Consider the following 18,165-nt stretch of genomic DNA (forward strand, 5'->3'; position numbering starts at 1 on the left):
GATGAATATATTTTATAATTTACTAACAAAATAAAATATGAAGAAAATATGATTGAACAATTACTTTCAAAGACATGCAGTCTGTGCGGGCATTGTAATTCTGCAAAATGATAGATTTTGTTAAATAAAAAGGAAGGGGTGGTAGGAGAAAAGCACACCGAAACTGTATTGGAGGGGACCTAAACATTCCCTCTAATGCGTTGTTTGTTTTGTTAGAATATAACAATAAATATTGGATTTTATAAATACTGTACAGAGGAACCTTGGTTAACGAATTTAATTCGATCCGGCACCGATGTCGTCATGTGAAACGCTCATCTTATGAAACGAATTTTCCCATTTAAAATAATGGAAATAAATTAATCTGTTTCGCCCCCGCAAAACATCAATATGAAATTTTATAATGTAATTATAATACATGTAATTATTATAAATGTTTTGTTTTACTGTTTTCAATTGTACTTTACCTTATGAAGAGTCGTTGCTGGCTTGAGGGAGATGATGGGGAGGTGGGGAGGAGGAGAGGGATTACGGTGTGGAAGGAGAATTGTGACTACAAATTGTAGTCACAAAACCACAAAAAAAATGCACAAATAAATGCAGAGGAATGCTTATCCTGTGCGATAAAACAACAAGATTGTCGTCGGAGGCATCTGAGAATTTGTGAGAAACGGCAGGAACGCTAGGAAGCACCACATGATTTTCTCGTTAACCGAGTGGAAGCTCGTCAATCGAGACAAATTTTCTGCATTTGGCTCGTTCGTTACCTGAAATGCTCATAGATGGGGCTGCTCATCACCCGAAGTTCCTCTGTACAGTACAATAATTTTTACCTTTAAATTTAAGTATTGTACTTGGTATGCTTAAGAATTTGTTAAGGATATTTTAGAACATTAAATACAGTATTGAGTAATGAAAGATTTGATGGAAGTATTGCTTTGTTTATAATCAATATAAAAACTGTTGAACAGATGCATAAGTTGGAACCATGTTTGTTCAGCTGGTTCAGAGAAAGTGATTGGATATAACTAGGTAATATAGTGGGTTTTACCCAGTGATGATAGTCAACCGTCCTCTTGAATAGTACATCTCATTTTGACTTAGAAATCTTTTAAGGGTAAAAACTGATACGGTATACCAGGGGTACCTCCGTTTAAGAGTTTAATCCGTTTCTGGAGACAGCTCGTAACCCGAAAACTCGTAAACCGAAGCTAATTTCCCCATAAGACATAATGGGAAATGAATTAATCCGTTCCTGACTACTGTACCAAAAAACCTCATTTCAAACTAAATTTTACACCTAATTCATCCAAATCTACGCTACAAAAGTATGTGCAAGTTATTACTTACCCTTGCTGATGACTACTGTTGGCGTATGGAAGATGGTGAGGAAAGGGGAGGAGGAGGAGAGGTGTTACTGTTTGGAAGGGGAGTCCCCTTCCATTATAACATCAGGCAATGAAGATTTTTCTGGGGTGCACTCTCTGGCACATTTTGCCTGCATACCACTAGGTCCTGGTTGTGGCTCACTGCTTGATTTTTTCACAACGAAACGATCCCTTGAAGATTGTTTTTCCCTTCTTTGCAATACTTGTCTATAGTAAGACATCACATTATCATTTAAAAGGTCAATGCATCAGCCTGCTACAGTTTTATCTGGGTGAGTTTTTTCAACAACACTTTGCAGTTCTTCCCATACTTCACACATTTTCTTAATGAGGAAGGGACATCCTCTATTGCCTCTACTCACAACTATTTTTTTAGGTTGAGCCTTACCACTGGCTTTCTTGGGACCCATGGCAAGATATATAATAACAACTTTTATGCTCAAATGGCCAAAAATCTGACAAAAATCTATAAATCCTTGTGAAGAATTCAGGTGGGATAGTCACTGGGCGCGATGCACTGGTAAACTGAGGCGCGATAGCCATGCCACCACACACTAGATCGGCCTGTACGCGTATCAACAAACTCGGTACCCGATGCAATGCTCGTATCCCGATGCAAATTTTCCGAACAAATCGGGCTCATAACCCGAAAAACTCGTAAACAGGGACACTCGTAACCCGGGGTTCCACTGTACTAAAAATCATAGCAGCTCGCAAAACTGATGTGATGTCCTGGTTTCTGTCCATGGATACTCGGTTAGGTTAGGTTTGGGCAATTTGGTATAATAGTTTAGTGAAGTTGAGAACACTCGAGAGAATGGGCTGGAATATTTTAGGAGAACCTTGCTCACAGGGGCAAAATATTAATGGAAGTGGCAGTTAATGTTTTGTTAGAATAGATAAAACTGGGCTATTGTTTGATTTTAAGTTGCTTCAGCATTCAGAAAGTATTGTGGTATAGGCTATAGTTTTTTTGAGTGACTTAAGGCACTATTAATAACGGGAATGTATTTTAACTTGATTTACGGCATGTGACCTGTATTTCCATTTTCAGAAAAATATACAGTTGCAATACACCTGAAGCGTGGATCAGTGCACACTTCAGAGAGCTCACATTATGAGCGAGTTCATTTAACAGGGTATTTTGAGCGATACAACTGTCCAAGTGAAGGTGAGTGAGGCTGACACACTAGGGTTGATTTCTGGCATCTCATCTTAATAATTGTTTACTGCTCATAATGTGCATCACAATTCACCACCATAATCACTATCATTATCACCACCACAATTATTATTATTATCAATATCACTAACATTCTACTCATTTGATAAAAAAACCACACTTATGTATTTATGTATTTTAAGTAAAATATTTAGAATCTTTATATAAAATAAATACATAAGTGTTTTTTTTATCCTATGTTGTTATATCTGTGATGAGAAATTTACAGTACTTATTGTACTCATTATCATCATCCCTTTAATTGTCCTCATCACTATCACTGCAACCATCACTCGCAAAACAACCTACAGGTCACCATTTCTACCACCACCACCACCATCACTGTTACTACTAAAGCACTATCACTAAGCACTAGGGGGCCTGATGGCCAAGGGAATAGTACTTGGGATGCGTAGTCCTAAGGTTCTAGGTTCGATCCCCGGCGGAGGCAGAAACAAATGGGTAGAGTTTCTTTCACCCTGTTGCTCCTGTTCACCTGTAAGTAAATAGATACTTGGTAGTTTGACAGCAGCTACGGGCTGCGTAACCAAAAGGAGACCTTGTCGAGAACCGGGCCGTGAGGACGCTAAGCCCCGAAATCATCTCAAGATAACCTCTCAAGAAGATCACCACCTTTTGTGCACCACCACATCTTCCATCACCACACCATTGCCAAAACTACCATTAACACACCACCACCTGTTACAATCATCATTATTAACACATCCACCATAACTACCATCGTTATTCTTATCATAAAAATCATGTGACAATCACTTCATTACACTTACCTTCATTATCAATCTTACCATCATCACTTATCATTATTTACCTGAGTTACCTGATTTTTACTGGATTTACCTGAGGGCTACTAACCCTAGTGGCCTCAATGAGAACAAGATGCTGGCGGCTTGTCGAAGGTCCCTCCATTTGCTTTGATGATGTCATCATGAAATCATGTTTATCACTAAACAATATCATCATCCTCACCACGATAATGATGAAGCAAGCACCACCATCTAAGTGTCTGTTATCTTTGGAGGAATTAGCAGCTTATATCTGCTATAAGCACAAGCTCAACTCTGTAATCTCTCAGAATTTGAATGCTGTATTAATAAATTTGTAATAATTAACTATTGACAGTACTGAGTACATAGTATATTGGGGGTTTGTTTATAATGAATTGTAGAGTGAAAACAGTTTGGTACATAGGTCAAGGTCTGATTACATTGTTTTTTGGTTAGATTTTGTACATAAATCTTAAGTTTGACTTAGTGGTTTTGTAAAGAGTTAGGCAGAAGTGAGGCAGATGGTTTGGTTATGTGTAGGAATGACAATGTTAGATAAACCACAGTTGAACTGTTAATATGTATGATATTTTATGTACACCGAAATATGAAGGGTTGATAGTCTTGTAAAATATTGCACCCTCCTGATATATTTGTCATGCTTGAATAGACAGTTTGAGGTGAATGATTGCAGCAATAGCAGATGGTCTTAACTACAGTACTTAGATTTTGGTTATGTGGTTTTAAAAGGTAATGTTTATTCCTATGGACAAATGATATTTTTCAAGCATTTACAATAGCAAAAAAAAAAACTTTACTAAACAGCACCAGATCATTTTTCCATTTTTAATCCCACTCTTTCATCAATGAAGGTAAATCAGGTTACGTGTATAAATATTGTTCAATTGTCAGCTTATGAAAGCTTGATTAAATTATTGAGGCTATACTGTAGATATTATAATTTGTGGCTCATAAAAATGGTGTAGGGATACATTGCAGGTTGCTACATATATTGACATTTGCTTTTACCTGAATAAATATTATTATTATTATTATTGGGTGATGCAACTTAGGTACCATGGGTTGAAGAAGAAAACTGCCTCTGGCATACTTTTAACAGACTCTATTTGCTGACTTCTATTAATAATTATAATTCTTGAATATCAAAACCATAAATTTTGTGTGAGGTAAATGTACATTATAACATGTATTGTAATGTTTTGTTGTCAAGGACATTTGTATTTGCAGATGGAGTGCTGGACTTTAGCTGTAGTGAAGCTGAGGACTCTGTATCCCTCAGCAGCTGTAGTCGAAGCTGTGGCGGAGGCTTGTTTCAGAGCTCCCTTATCCACCCTCAGATGACTCAGGAAACCACAAAGTAAGTTAGCCTACTTTGAACTCTAGTGTTTGTGAGAGAATACTTCATCACTCTGAAACATTTTGCCACAACGTTTGGAAGTAAAATATTGTAAGTAAAATGTGTTTTCAGAAGAAGTATAGTACAGTATGTTGAAAAACTTGGTAAATACATATAATAAATCTAATTGAAATGTGACTTTTAGGTTTCTGTGTTGAGATTAAAAACCCAGACTTCTGAGTAGAAAAGTAAATATTAATAATAAAAGTATTGACAAAAATTAGTTACACTTTGAAGATTTTTTTCCACCTTGAGCTCCATTCCCAGAAGGTCAAGTAAGACCCGTGACTTGGCCCCGTGTTGGCCGCTCACCATCCATTGTGCATTGTCCCCTTGTCCTTCAGGTCGTCTATTTTGCATCTGTCAACATTTTATTTTTGGAACCCATGGTCTGACGTCACCAGTTTTTTATGAATGTTTTGTTTAAGAATTCTTTTATATTTGTAATGTATTTGTTCATGCATGCATACATATTGTATTTGTATTCATCTACTGTGGATGATGTATTTGTGTGGAATAAGCATCAGCACCTGGGCTGCACATCTGACCATTGCTATGCTTCCCTTACTCAATGCATCTTTTATTTCTCCAGTTATTAGAAACAGGGCAAGAGAGAGGAAGGATCTCATGTACAGTAGTTGTTGATTTCTAATAAAAATAAGTAAATAATAATAAATAAATAAATAAATTTTTATTCAGGTAAGGTACATACAAGGTAAGGTACAAAAGTTGATGAATTTATAGATAGAGCTAGTACATACAATGCCTAAAGCCACTATTACGCAAAGAGTTTCGGACAGGAAAAACACTAAGACTAAGACTGGTTTTTTTAATTTAATCAATTCCCAGAGATGATTTAATCCATTCCCACAAACCGAAAATTCATAAACTGAAATGAATTTTCATATAAGAAATAATGTAAATTGAATTAATCCATTCCACACACATCCAAAAATATTAACTTAAAAATACATTTTATACAGAATACTACTCATATTTTTTATACACAAAACAATCAGGTATAAATATAAATCATAAATAAAATAAGTGAACATTTAACTGCACTTTACCTTTACTGAAGACTTGTTGGTGTATGGGAGATGGTGAGGAGGGAGGGAGGGAGGAGCAGTGTTGGTGTACGGGAGACAGTGAGGAAGGAGGGAGGGAGGAGCAGTGTTGGTGTATGGGGAGGGTGAGGAGTAGAGGGGGGGTGGTGAGACCCTCCCCTGCTTGCCTTCAATGCTTTCATATCTGCATCACTGGTTCCAGATTGTCTTTTCACACATTTCACTGCCTCTGTTATGTGGCAGCCAGTCAGTCGCAATTAACATGTCAGTCAAGACCAGTCATAGGCAGTCATAACCAAAGGCAGTCAAGCATTCACAATTGTGGTAGCAACCGGTTAGGCATTCACAGTCAGTCATGCATTCACAGTCAATCAGGCATTCACAATCAATCAAGGCTTTCAGAGTCACTCAGGCTTTTACACTTACAACCACATGTTAGTAAACAAAGAGAGTTTAATGACAGGCGCTCAGGGAGTCTGCCTCCCGATCCAACAGCTGGTAGCAAGAAAGCCCACCGTATTAATACCGTCCATATGGCTGGGAGGGGTCCAGTGGGGGGGGGGGGGGAACGGTGTGGGGGGTCTGGTGTGGGGGATTAAGGAGATAGAGGTAGTGGGGAGGGTTGCTGGGTGGGGGTGGAAGTAGTGGGGAGGGTGCTGGGTGGGGGTGGAGGTAGTGGGGAGGGTGCTGGGTGGGGGTGGAGGTAGTGGGGAGGGTGCTGGGTGGGGGTGGAGGTAGTGGGGAGGGTCCAGTGTATGGGATGGGGGGGTCTTGGGGAGGGACCGGGTGTGACCAGCTGCTGTAGTCACCTAGTTGTACTCACCTAGTTGTGGTTGTGGGGGTTGAGCATTGGCTCTTTAGTCCCGCCTCTCAACCGTCAATCAACTGATGTACAGATTCCTGAGCCTACTGGGCTCTGTCATATCAAATCAAATCAAATCAAATGTTTATTTAGGTAAGGTACATACATACAAGAGATTTTACAAAGATTGATGGATTTATAGATAGGGCTAGTACATACAATGCCTAAAGCCACTATTACGCAAAGCGTTTCGGGCATGAAAAACTTAAATGACTAAAGCTTAATACTAATTGAGCATAAAGAATAAAATGAAAACATGGAATGAAAACATTCAAATCTGTCCTCATTTGAGTTCGGTTCTTCTCGTTTTTGGGTGCATTTGGAGGTTCCGGAGTCTTCCTGGCTGGCAGACTGCCCTTTCTTTTCGTTGGGGGCGTGGCATGGGTTCTGTCGGACCCGCACGCTTGATTGGCGGGAAACTGCTACTTTTATGCAGGTTTACCTGGGGGCAAGTTTGAGCACCTTAATGCGTGCTTATTCACTCCCGTGCTTTCTCGGGATGTTGGCCTTTTCCAGCTTCACGTGCAGGTTCCTCAGCTTTCGGCTTCGTTGGTTGCGGAGGAGTTGCGCTCCCTTGGGCATTTGGCTTCGGTCTTGCGTTTCTTTTCCCTTCTCGAGCTGTCATCTGCTTGGCTTGAGGAGGATGTGGGAGCGTTGAGTGAAGGGCCTTCGTCCGGGGCGCTGTCTTCGGCAGCTAGGGCGTCAGCTGCACTGTTGAAGCTCTTTGCGCCCATCCTGAAGGAAGCGGTGTCTCTGTTTTTTTGCTTCTCGCCTCGCGTGCCGTCAGGCTGTGCTCGCCCTCTCTTTGGAATCTGCTTGGGGCCTGGCTCTTAGGTTTTCATCTCCGGTTTGTCTGTTGCTGTTTGCAGAGACTGCGGTCTCTCACTTTCTGCATGCGGCTTCGTCTAGTTGTCGTCCTGTGACGGACTTGTTGATTCTCCGGAGTGGTCGTTCTCGGTAGTTTCGGAGGGGTCGTGCCAGGGTTCCGGGTTCCGCTGGTCGAGGTGGGCCATTGGTGCCAATTTCTGAGCCGTTGTTCCCTTCGGGGCCAGCGTCGTCTGGTCGGCGCAGTGATCGCCCTGTTCGATGGTTGGGTTCTCGTAAGGGGCGTCGGCCCTTTCGCGGTTTGCCCCATTGACAGGGTGATGGGGGGGGGGGAGGCTCGCTATGTTTGCCCACGCTTGGTCCCACGATTTGTGGGCCTTTTCGGTTGTGTCATCCGGCCAGCAGTGGCGTTGGGCGACTCGTCCTCCTTTGGGGGGGTTCGGGGCTAACAGGGCAGGTTTCTTCTCCTGCACTTCGTCAAGTTGTCTTGGAATGGGTGCGCTTGGGTGTGGTTGAAATGACTACGTCCCTCAGGTGGGTTTCCCGTATGTTTCCAGTGCCGAGACAGGACTGTGCAGATCTGAGGTTCATTCTAGACTTGTCCCGTCTGAACCCCTGGATTCCTTGCCCCTCCTTGCGGATGACTACTCTGTCTCAGGTCCGGCTTCTGTTGGAGCTGGGTGCCTGGACCATGTCCCTGGACCTCAAGGACACGCATTGGCACCTTCCTATTCCTCCGGGGTTCAGGGACTAGTTAGGTTTTGTGGTGGGGCATCACGCTTACCGTTTTCGATGCCTACCTTTTGGCTTGAATCTGGCACCTCGCGTTTTCACGCGTCTGACCGGGGTTGTGGTGACCCATTTTCGTCTTCTAGGGATTCGGGTTTTGGCCTACCTCAACGACTGGCTGGTGTGGGCTCCCAGTCGGTCAGCTTGTCTGCTCGCCAGCGATATGGTTCTTTCCTAGTTCGCCAGGTACGGGTTCCTGGTGAACTGGAGGAAGTCCCATCTGGTTCCGTCCCAGGTTCGGACCTGGCTGGGTCTTGTTTGAGATTCTTGGACCGCTTCCTTGTCTCTCCCTCCAGAGGCGTTGCGGCGGCTGCGGGACCGCCGTCAGCTGTTTCTGAGGGGGTCCCAGGTCACTCGGCGGTTGCTCGAGCAGTTGTGCGGGAGTCTGAACTTCGCCGTGCTAGTCTACCCACCGGGTCGGGTTTGGCTTCGGCGTCTGTTTTGGTTCCTTCGGGGACGTCCTTTCCGCCTCTCTCGCGATCGTTGGGTTCGTCCTCCAGGGGTCTTATGTCGGTTGCTGCGTCACCGGCTTCCTCTTCGGGGTTTTCGGGGTTCGGTGCCTTGGCGCCTTCCCGAGGCCTCACTCGATGTGTTCACGGATGCGTCGTCTCTCGGCTGGGGCTTTGTGACCAGTGCTCACCAGGCAGGCCAGGGAAGGTGGGGTCCGTCTTTCCTTCGGGCTCACAGCACGGTTCGGGAGTTCGCGGCTGTCTGGTTTGCGCTTCATAGGATTCGGGTCACTCGGGGATCGACCATTCGCCTCCATTCGGACTGTTCTCCAGTGGTTCATTGCCTGAACCGCGGGGGTTCTCTTTGGTTCTTGGCTCTTTGGGGTTGGTCCCTTCGAGTGGTTCGTCTGCAGGATTCTCGGGGTTTGGCTCTCCGTGCGGTTCATGTCCGGGGTGTATCCAACGTTCTGGCGGACGGTCTGTCTCACTTCCTTCTTCTCGCTTCCTGTGACTTATATTCCTTATAAGGAATATAAGTCACAATATATGTGACGCCCTTCCCCGGCTGTGAAGTGTTCGCAGTGGATGCCTTTCGGCAGGACTGGTCGAGGTGGGGTTACCTGTACCTCTTTCCTCCGGTCCAGCTGTTGCTTTAGGTTCTGGTTCAGTTGGAGACATTCCCAGGGAGAGTAGTCCTCGTGGCCCCTTGGTGGCCTGCCCAGCCTTGGTTTCCTGTGCTTTTGGCTCGGTGCCCGAACCCGGGACGTTTCCCGCGGCTCCGCCTCTTTCAGCAGGTCGGTCCGATCCGGTACAGGGCTGGTTCGACCTTCTCCTCTGCTCTTCGCGTCTGGTCTTTTTGACGCGGGTGTATCACCATTTCTGTGGTGATCAGGTGGCTTCGTTGATGGTGTCCCACCTGAGAGCTTTGTCTCGGCGACAGTATGAAGTTTCCTGGCGTTCTTTTCACCATTTTCTGGCTCTTCGTAGGTTGTCTCTTCTTTTGGATCGGGTTTTTTTGTCCTTTCTTTCTTGGATTTTTCAGGACCGTCATTTGATGCCTAATACTGTCGCCTCGTATCGTGCGGCGCTGGCGGAGCCGCTCAAGCTAGCTTTCGGGGTGGACGTCACATCCGCCCCGTTTCGTAAGATTTTCCGTGCTATGTTTCACCTCCGGCCTGCTCATGCGCCTCCTGAGCCGTCCTGGTCCTTGGACAGGATGCTCTCCTATCTTTCCTCTCCTCGGTTTGTGGTGGCCCCTTCGGTTCCGGATTGTTTTTCCAAGGCTTTGTTTTTGTTGGCATTGGTCTCTGGGGGCTGGGTAGGGGAGCTTCATGCTCTCCTCCGGCGTAGGGGTTTCTGCTCTTTTGGTCCTGGGGGTAGGTTTGTCCGTTTGCAGCCTTCTCCATCTTTTCTGGCGAAGAACGAGACGGCTGCTTTCCGGAGTGTTCCGTGGGTCATTGATGTTTGGTTGGTTTGGCCGGGGGTGCGTCATGTATTGTGTCCAGTTGCAGCACTTCGCCGTTACCTGCGCACTTCAGCCAAGGTGGCTGGGGATGCGCTTTGGGTTGATCCGGTTTCCCTTGTTCCCTGTTCCAAGGCTCGGGTCTCCCAGGTTGTCTGCAGGGTTATTAAGTCTAGCCAGCCTGCGGTCTATCCTCGCACCCATGACATTAGGAAGTTTGTGGCTTTGGCTGCCGTGTTTGGTAACATGTCTTGGGCACATTTTCGGGCGCAAGGATTTTGGAAGTCTAACAGGGTCCTGGCTGCCCGTTATTTGGTGAACGTCCCTGCTCCTCGGCGTTCTTGTGTTGCTTTGGGTCGCAGGTTGCAGCCAGTTGTCTCGACTTCACGTTGAGGAGTTTGTGGCCGCCGCCTTTCGGGTAAGTCCCCTTTTTTCCTTCTCTTTGGGTATGTAGCTCCAGGGAGCCGTAGGGGCTCCCCACAGAAAACCAGAGTTGAATGTAATGAAACACCATTTTCTGGGTGAGCCCCGGAGGCTCCCTGGCTACCCTCCCTTCCATCCAGTCAGATTTTTCGCATTGGTTGAAGCCTAGTTTCCGAACTGAAGGCAGCCGGCGTGGTGAGGTCCGGGCCCCCCCCTTTCCCTCCCGGGGAGGGGAGGGCTGCGCGGATGACCGGCGCGGCAGTAAATAGATTGTTTGATTGTTTTCCTTGGGATTGTAGGGAGTTTTCTACCTCTCTGTTCGGTTTTTGTTGTAGTTTCTTACCATGTGGGGTTTGTTTTGTTACGCCTACCTTTCTGGGTGCCTAACCCCGGTCGATGGCAGATAAGGAAAACCCCCAACCATATGGGGTTTTCCAGGGTCATTGCTCCCTGAAACCTCTCTGAAAGGGCCAGGTTCTGGCGCTGGTCCCTGGTAGGTCTGAACTCCATAGCTAATGTCCCGGTCTAACATAACATACATTAGCCCGATAAGCTCCAGGGAGCCTCCGGGGCTCACCCAGAAAATGGCGTTTCATTACATTCAACGCTGGTTTTTTCTTGTATGGAAATACTCATTATGTTACGATCCAATCAGCTGCAGTGATAGCGGCATGAGGCATGTGTTGCCACAGTCACATCTTCTATTTTTAAAGAATCAAATTAATTTTACTATATTTAAATTAGGCTTACCAATGTTGAGAATGGAAGGCTTTGCAATCTTTGGGTTGCCTTGTCCTCATGTCCTTGTACAGAACTTCTCTAATTGTACTGCTACTCACACATGTAATGTGTGTCATGTTCATTACATTACATTCATTCGGTAATGTTCATTGTCTACATAAATGATCTACCAGAAGGAATACAAAATTATATGAACATGTTTGCTAATGATGCTAAGATAATAGGAAGGATAAGAAACTTAGATGATTGTCATGCCCTTCAAGAAAACCTGGACAAAGTAAGTATATGGAGCACCACTTGGCAAATGGATTTAATGTGAATAAATGCTATGTTATGGAATGTGGAATTGGAGAACATAGACCCCACACAACCCATAAATTATGTGAGAAATCTTTAAAGAATTCTAACAAAGAAAGAGATCTAGGGGTGGTTCTAGATAGAAAACTATCACCTGAGGGCCACATTAAGAACATTGTGTGAGGAGCCTATGCTACACTTTCTAACTTCAGAATTGATTTTAAATATATGGATGGAGAAATACTAAAGAAATTGTTCATGACTTTTGTTAGACCAAAGCTGGAATATGCAACGGTTGTGTGGTGCCCATATTTTAGGAAGCACATCAACTGGAAAAGGTGCGAAGACATGCCACTAAGTGGCTCCCAGAACTGAAGGACAAGAGCTATGAGGAGAGGTTAAAGGCATTAAATATGCAAAAACTAGAAGCTAGAAGAAAAAGATGTGATATGATCACTACGTACAAAATAGTAAGAGGAATTGATAAAATTGACAGGGAAGAATTCCTGAGACCTGGAACTTCAAGAACAAGAGGTCATAGATTTAAACTAACAAAACAAAGCTGCCAGAAAAATATAAGAAAATTCACTTTTGTAAACAGAGTGGTAGATGGTTCGAACAAGTTAGGTGAGAAGGTGGTGGAGGCCAAAACCGTCAGTAATTTCAAAGCGTTTTATGACAGAGTGCTGGAAAGACGGGACACCACGAGCGTAGCTCTCATCCTGTAACTACACTTAGGTAATTACACTTAGGTAATTACACTTAGGTAATTACATAACATACTTATATATACTGTACTGAGACTGAATCTTGTGCCATATGAAAATAAAAAATTCTAAGTACATTAATTACTGTGAAAATAAGACTGAATTAGTATTTATTTGGCACAGATTAGTCTTTGTGGCAATAGCAAGAATGGAGAGACCTCAGCTTGTACGAGAAATGATGATCATTGAACCAGCTAAGACCGAATTTACATCAAGACACAGCCTCGAGTGGAAATTCCTTTTTCTCGACCATAGGTAAGTTGGTTAGATGTGTGGGTAAAGCATTTTGCCCACACAGTGCCATTGTTATTAGGTGTCACCTTTTTGGTTACATTATAGCTGTGTCATGTTTATTAACAAAATCCTGACAAGTTTTTATTATATTATCTGGGGGGATTATATTATATTAGCCTAGAGCTATCCAGGCTGATATGTATATCATTAGACTTTGGCATCAGTCAGTATGAATGGAGTTCTAGGCCTACCGGGGACCACGAGCCAGGACCTGACCCCGCCCCCTCAGAGGCACGAGGAGCAATGGCCTATAGAAATGCACACATGGGATTTAGAGAAGTCTATGTCTGCCATCGACTGGGCCAGGCACCCAGAAAGGTATGTGTCTCAAAACAAACCCCTATTCTGGTTAAAATAACTAAAATAGGCTAACGAGTGGACAGAACTCCGCAAATGAAAAGGAGCAAACGAGCATGACGTCACATGAGCCACGTCACATGTCTGCGCAGCTCCCCCTCCCCAGGAGGGGGAAGGGGGAGCCCCAGACCCACCATGCCGGCAATCCACCCTTCAGTTCTCAGCTGATGTGATCTGGCTAGGTCGTGTGGCTCCAGATTCTCTCTGTGTTGTGCTGTGCCTTGTGTCCAGTACTGCTGTTACGGTGGAGTGTAAGCTGAGAGTATTATTCACACGTACTCGGGCTGCATGTTCTTAGGTTTCCCTTTCCTGAGTGTCTCATAAGTACCACCCTTGGGGTTTGGGGTTATCTTCCACAAGTCACCTTGGGGTCTACCTCTGTTGGTCTTTTGCTGGTCAGTGATTGACCATCCCAAATGTGTTGGGGGTTTCCTCCCTTGTTTACATTGGGGTAAGTGGTAGTTTTTGCACTGGTAGGGGCACGGGGTACTGTGCAGCTAGTCTTCACCTATAACAGTGGCCGGCTCTGTTTCTCCTGGGTACGTTGTCCTCTTGCAGGGTTTTTCTTTTCATTTTTGTTCTGCCTGGTGGGGGGTGGGGGGAAGGGGTCTGCCTTTGTGTCTCTTGTCCCCAGTTATATTAGGGTCTTGACCTATGGTGTTCGGTGGTACCCCCTGCTTGGCCCCCGTGTGTGGATACGTCCCGGGGGTTCAATTTCAGAAGCTTGGTAGACTTGGGCGCCAGTTAGCAGTACCCTGCCTAGGCTTACCCTTAGTGATAAGTCTAGAGGCCCTGGGAAACCCTGTGGGGGTGCACAGGGTCCAATGGATGCGACTCCTGGGTCCCCTCTCGCATTGTGCAAGTTTGAGGGTTGCTCTGTCCCCTTGTCTTAGAGCGACGCTCATTGTTTTTGCCTCTGTCATGCTGCCTGTTGAGTCGGTAACACCTTCGATCTGGAATCCTGCAAGCATTGTTGCTTGTTTGTGACTCAATTCACCCAATCCACTGATGACATTATTCGGATGTAGGCCACTCAGGCGTTGCATGCTAGGTATTAGTTTCTGCAACATGTTAGGTTGGTTGCTTCCCCGGAAGCCCCAAGGCTGCCCCACTTTGCTCATATGGATCCAGACTTGGGGTTGTTGGTCGCTTCGGCCTTGGTTAGTCCAAACCCCCTCGTTCTTCCAACCCGTTCTCGCAAATTTAATAAGTCAATATTGACTTATTAAATATGTGCATAGGTGACATACTTAACATAATAGATACCCTTAAAAAGATTCATAGAAAACACCGACCTTACCTAACCTTGTTAGTATCTTAAGATAAGCATCTTATTGCTTCGTAATTACAATTATTACCTAACCTATAATAGGTATAGGTTAAGTAATAATTGTAATTACGAAGCAATAAGATGCTTATCTTAAGATACTAACAAGGTTAGGTAAGGTCGGTGTTTTCTATGAATATTTTTAGGGTTATCTATTATGTTTAGTATATCACCTATGCACGTAGTTAATAAGTCAATATTGACTTTACGAATTTGCGAGAACGGGTTGCGTTCTTCTCCTGCTGTGGTTCATTCAGTTCCCCCCCCCCCCTCTCTTTACCCTTGCTTCCGGCTCCAAAATGTCTGAGGGCTTCAGAATCGGGGCGGGGTTTAGAAGTTTCTGAGACTCGGGCAGTTTTGGGGGGTTGCCCCTTCCGAGGTGGTGACGGAGGCATTCGAGTCCTTTCTTCCAGCCATAGAGCCGGGGTCTGACCAGGGGGCCCCTTCTCTTCTTGCTTTTCCGGCCACCCCCGGCTTTTTCTTGTGAGGCCAGGGCTTTGGAGGATGACTCGCCCCTGGGGCCTGATGTAGAGGTTCCCGGGGTTGGGGAGTAGCTGACTTGGGCCCGGTTGGACTCCTCTTGGGTTTTCCAACCCTCAGAGTGGGGCTTTCTGTTACAAGGGGTGGTTTTCTTTTCCCCATCTGCGTATGAGTTGGATTTGGGTTCAGCTCCTTCCCTGGATCATTTCCGTGTTCCTGCGGATCCTTTAGTTCCGTCCTTCCAGAGGTTTTCGGCTTCCTGCATTTTGCCTACTGAGATGCGGGTGGCCATTGTGGCTTACCTCCTGCGTGACCCAGAATATGCCTCTATAATGGATCTGTCTTCCTTCAGGTTTGGGTCTTCGTCTCCATACTGGGTTTGTTATGAGGTTCCAGAGTTGTCCTGGCTTGCGGACGGCCCGTTGTTGTCCTTGGATGCTTGGAGTGTTTTCTGTTGTACCCACACGCTTGAGTGGTGTGAGGCGTTTACGATGGTCCAGGTTTACCTATGGGGCAAATTTAAGCACCTTAATGCGTACTTGTTCGCTCCTGCCCTTCTGCGGGATGTAGGCGCGATTCTGCTTCATGTGCAAGTCCCCTCCCTGTTCGCTGTGCTTGTGGCTGAGGACTTGCACTCTCATGGCTTGTTGGCTTTGGTCTAGCATTTCTTTTCCCTCCTGGAGCTATCTTCTGATTGGCTTGCGGAGAATGTTGAGGCACTTAGGGCCGTTCCTGGGTCAGGTGCCTTGATCTCAGCCGTTCGTGCGTCGTCTGCGCTGCTGAAGATGTTTGTGCCGATCCTGCGGGATGCAGTGTTACGGTTTTTTGCTGGACATCTTGCGTGTCGGCAGGTTGTGCTCGCTTTCTCCTTGGAATCTGCTTGGGCCCTGGCTCTTGGGTTTTCTTCGCCCTTTTGTCCCTTGCTATTTGCGGACTCTGCAGTTGAGTGGTATCTGCAGGCGGCTTCTTCCAGCTGTCTTCCAATGTCGGACTTGTTGGTTCTCCGGGGGGTCCCTGGGGGTTCTTCCCAGAGGGGTCGTGCCAGGGCTCAGGGTTCCGCTCGTTAGGGTAGGCCCCAGGTGACAGGTTTGGAGCCGGTGCTACCTTCGGAACCGTCTGCATCTGGTCGGCGCGGTGATCGCTTTGTGTGCAGATCGGGTTCTCGTAAGGGGCGTCAGCCCTTTTGTGGTTCGCCCCATTGATGGGGCGATGGGGAGGAGGCTTGTTCTGTTTGCTTATGCCTGGTCTCACAATTTGTGGGCTTTTTGGGGTCGTTTCCTGTGGCCTGCGGTGGCATTGGGTGGCCCTCTCCTCCTTCGGGGGGGTTCAGGGTAAGCGGGGCAGGCCTCTTCTCCTGCGCTCTGTCAGGTCGTCTCGGAGTGGGTGTGCTTGGGCGGGGATTGAAATGACGACTTCTCTCAGGTGGGTTTCCTGCCTGTTTCCAGTTCTGAAACGGGACTGTGCGAACCTGCGGTTCATTCTGGACGTGTCCCGTCTGAACCCCTGGGGTTTCTTGCCCCTCCTTGTGGTTGACCATTCTGTCCCAGGTCCGGCTTCTGTTGGAGCCAGACGCTTGGATGGTGTCCCTAGACACCATCCAAGGACACGTATTGGCTTGTCCCAATTCATCCGGGGTTCAGGAACTGGCTTGGGTGTGTTGTGAGGTGTCTTTGTTACTGCTTTCGTTGTCTCTCATTCAGGTTGAACCTGGCTCCTCGCGTGTTCACATGCCTCACCCTGGGTTGGTTTTTCCCGACTGTGTCTTTTAGGTGTTCGGATGTTGGCCTACCTCGACGACTGGCTGATCTGGGCCCCCAGTCGGTCCACGTGTCTGCTCGCCAGGGATTTGGTTCTTTTCCAGCTAGCCGGGTTCAGGTTCCTGGTGAACTGGCGGAAGTCCCATCTGGTCCCCTCCAGGTTCAGACTTGGCTGGGTCTTGTATGGGACTCTCAAACTGCTTCTTTGTCTCTCACTCTGGAGTCTCTCTTTCGGCTGCAGTCCCGCATATAATTGTTTCGGGGGGCTCCCAGGTCACTCACAGTTGCTTGAGGGTCTGTGCAGGAGCCTGAACTTTGCAATGATGGCCTACCCGCCGGGTTGGCTTTGGCTTCGTCGGCTGTTCTGGTTCCTATGGGGACATCCCGTCCGCCTCTCTCGCGATCGCTGGGTTTGGCCTTGTGTCGTCTGCTGCATTCCCAGCTTCCTCTTCAGGTTTTTCGGGTTTCAGTGCCTTGGCGCCTACCTGAGCCCTCGCTCGATGTGTTCATGGACGCGTCGTCTCTCGGCTGGGGTTTTGTGGCCAGTGCTCACCAGACCAGCTAGGGGCAGTGGGGTCCGTCTTTCCATCGGGCCCACAGCACAATGCAGGAGTTCGCAGCGGTGGGGTCTGCCCTTCCACTGGGCTCACAGCACGATGTGGGAGTTCGCGGCGGTGTGGTTTTCTCTTCGGTGGGTTTGGGTCGCCTGCGGATCAACGATCCGACTCCATTTGGACTGCTCCCCGGTGGTTCATTGCATGAACTGAGGGGGTTCAATGCGGTTCTTGGCTCTTTGGGGCTGATCGCTTCGGGTGACTCGTCTGCTGAGTTCTTGGGGTTTGACTCTTCTGGCCATTCACGTCCAGCGGGGGGGCCAAGTTTCTGCCGGACAGCCTGTCCCGGTTCAATTCCCTGTCCAAGGAATGGGCGGTCGACGCAGACTCATTCAGTTGGCTATGCCAAACGTTCGGGAGGCCGGAGGTGGACCTCTTCATGTCGGCGTGGTCAAGGCGTCTTCTGGTATATGTGGAGCCTTTTCCCGACTGCGAGGCCATTGAGGTCAATGCCTTTCAGCAGGACTGGTCGAGGTGGGGGTTCCTGTACCTCTTCAATCCCCCTCCCCCCCCCCACCGGTTCAGCTGTTGCTCCAGTTCCTGGCTCTCTTGAAGACTTAACAGTGAAGAGTAGTCCTCTTGGCCCCATGGTGGCCGGCCCAGCCTTGATTTTAGGCGCTGCTTGCTCGGTGTCCAAACCCGGAGGTTTTCCCGTGGCTCTGCCTTTTTTGGCAGATCAGTCTGGTCCGTTATGAGACCAGTTCAACTGACTCGAGTCTATCACCATATATATGGTGATCAGGTGGCTTCTTTGATAGTGTCCCACCTGCGGGCTTCATCTCGGCGGCAGTATGACGTTTCCTGGTGGTCCTTCCATTTCTTTTTGTCTCTCCATTGCT

At 46.8% G+C, this 18,165-nt stretch overlaps 1 protein-coding gene across 4 annotated transcripts in view; it reads left to right on the plus strand.

Annotated features, from left to right (window-relative positions):
- The window catches only part of LOC123771083 (neuronal PAS domain-containing protein 2), a 232,933-nt gene that overhangs the window by 115,179 nt on the left and 99,589 nt on the right, over positions 1 to 18,165 (plus strand). For all 4 annotated transcript variants that reach the window (XM_069309569.1, XM_045763406.2, XM_069309571.1 and 1 more), the window contains 3 exons: positions 2,443 to 2,559; positions 4,647 to 4,776; positions 12,621 to 12,752. In XM_069309569.1, coding sequence (XP_069165670.1) covers positions 2,443 to 2,559; positions 4,647 to 4,776; positions 12,621 to 12,752 — 379 coding nt within the window. The remainder of the gene's footprint in view (positions 1 to 2,442; positions 2,560 to 4,646; positions 4,777 to 12,620; positions 12,753 to 18,165) is intronic.

The sequence above is a fragment of the Procambarus clarkii genome, chromosome 65 (assembly GCF_040958095.1).
Source record: "Procambarus clarkii isolate CNS0578487 chromosome 65, FALCON_Pclarkii_2.0, whole genome shotgun sequence".
NCBI lineage: Eukaryota > Metazoa > Arthropoda > Malacostraca > Decapoda > Cambaridae > Procambarus > Procambarus clarkii.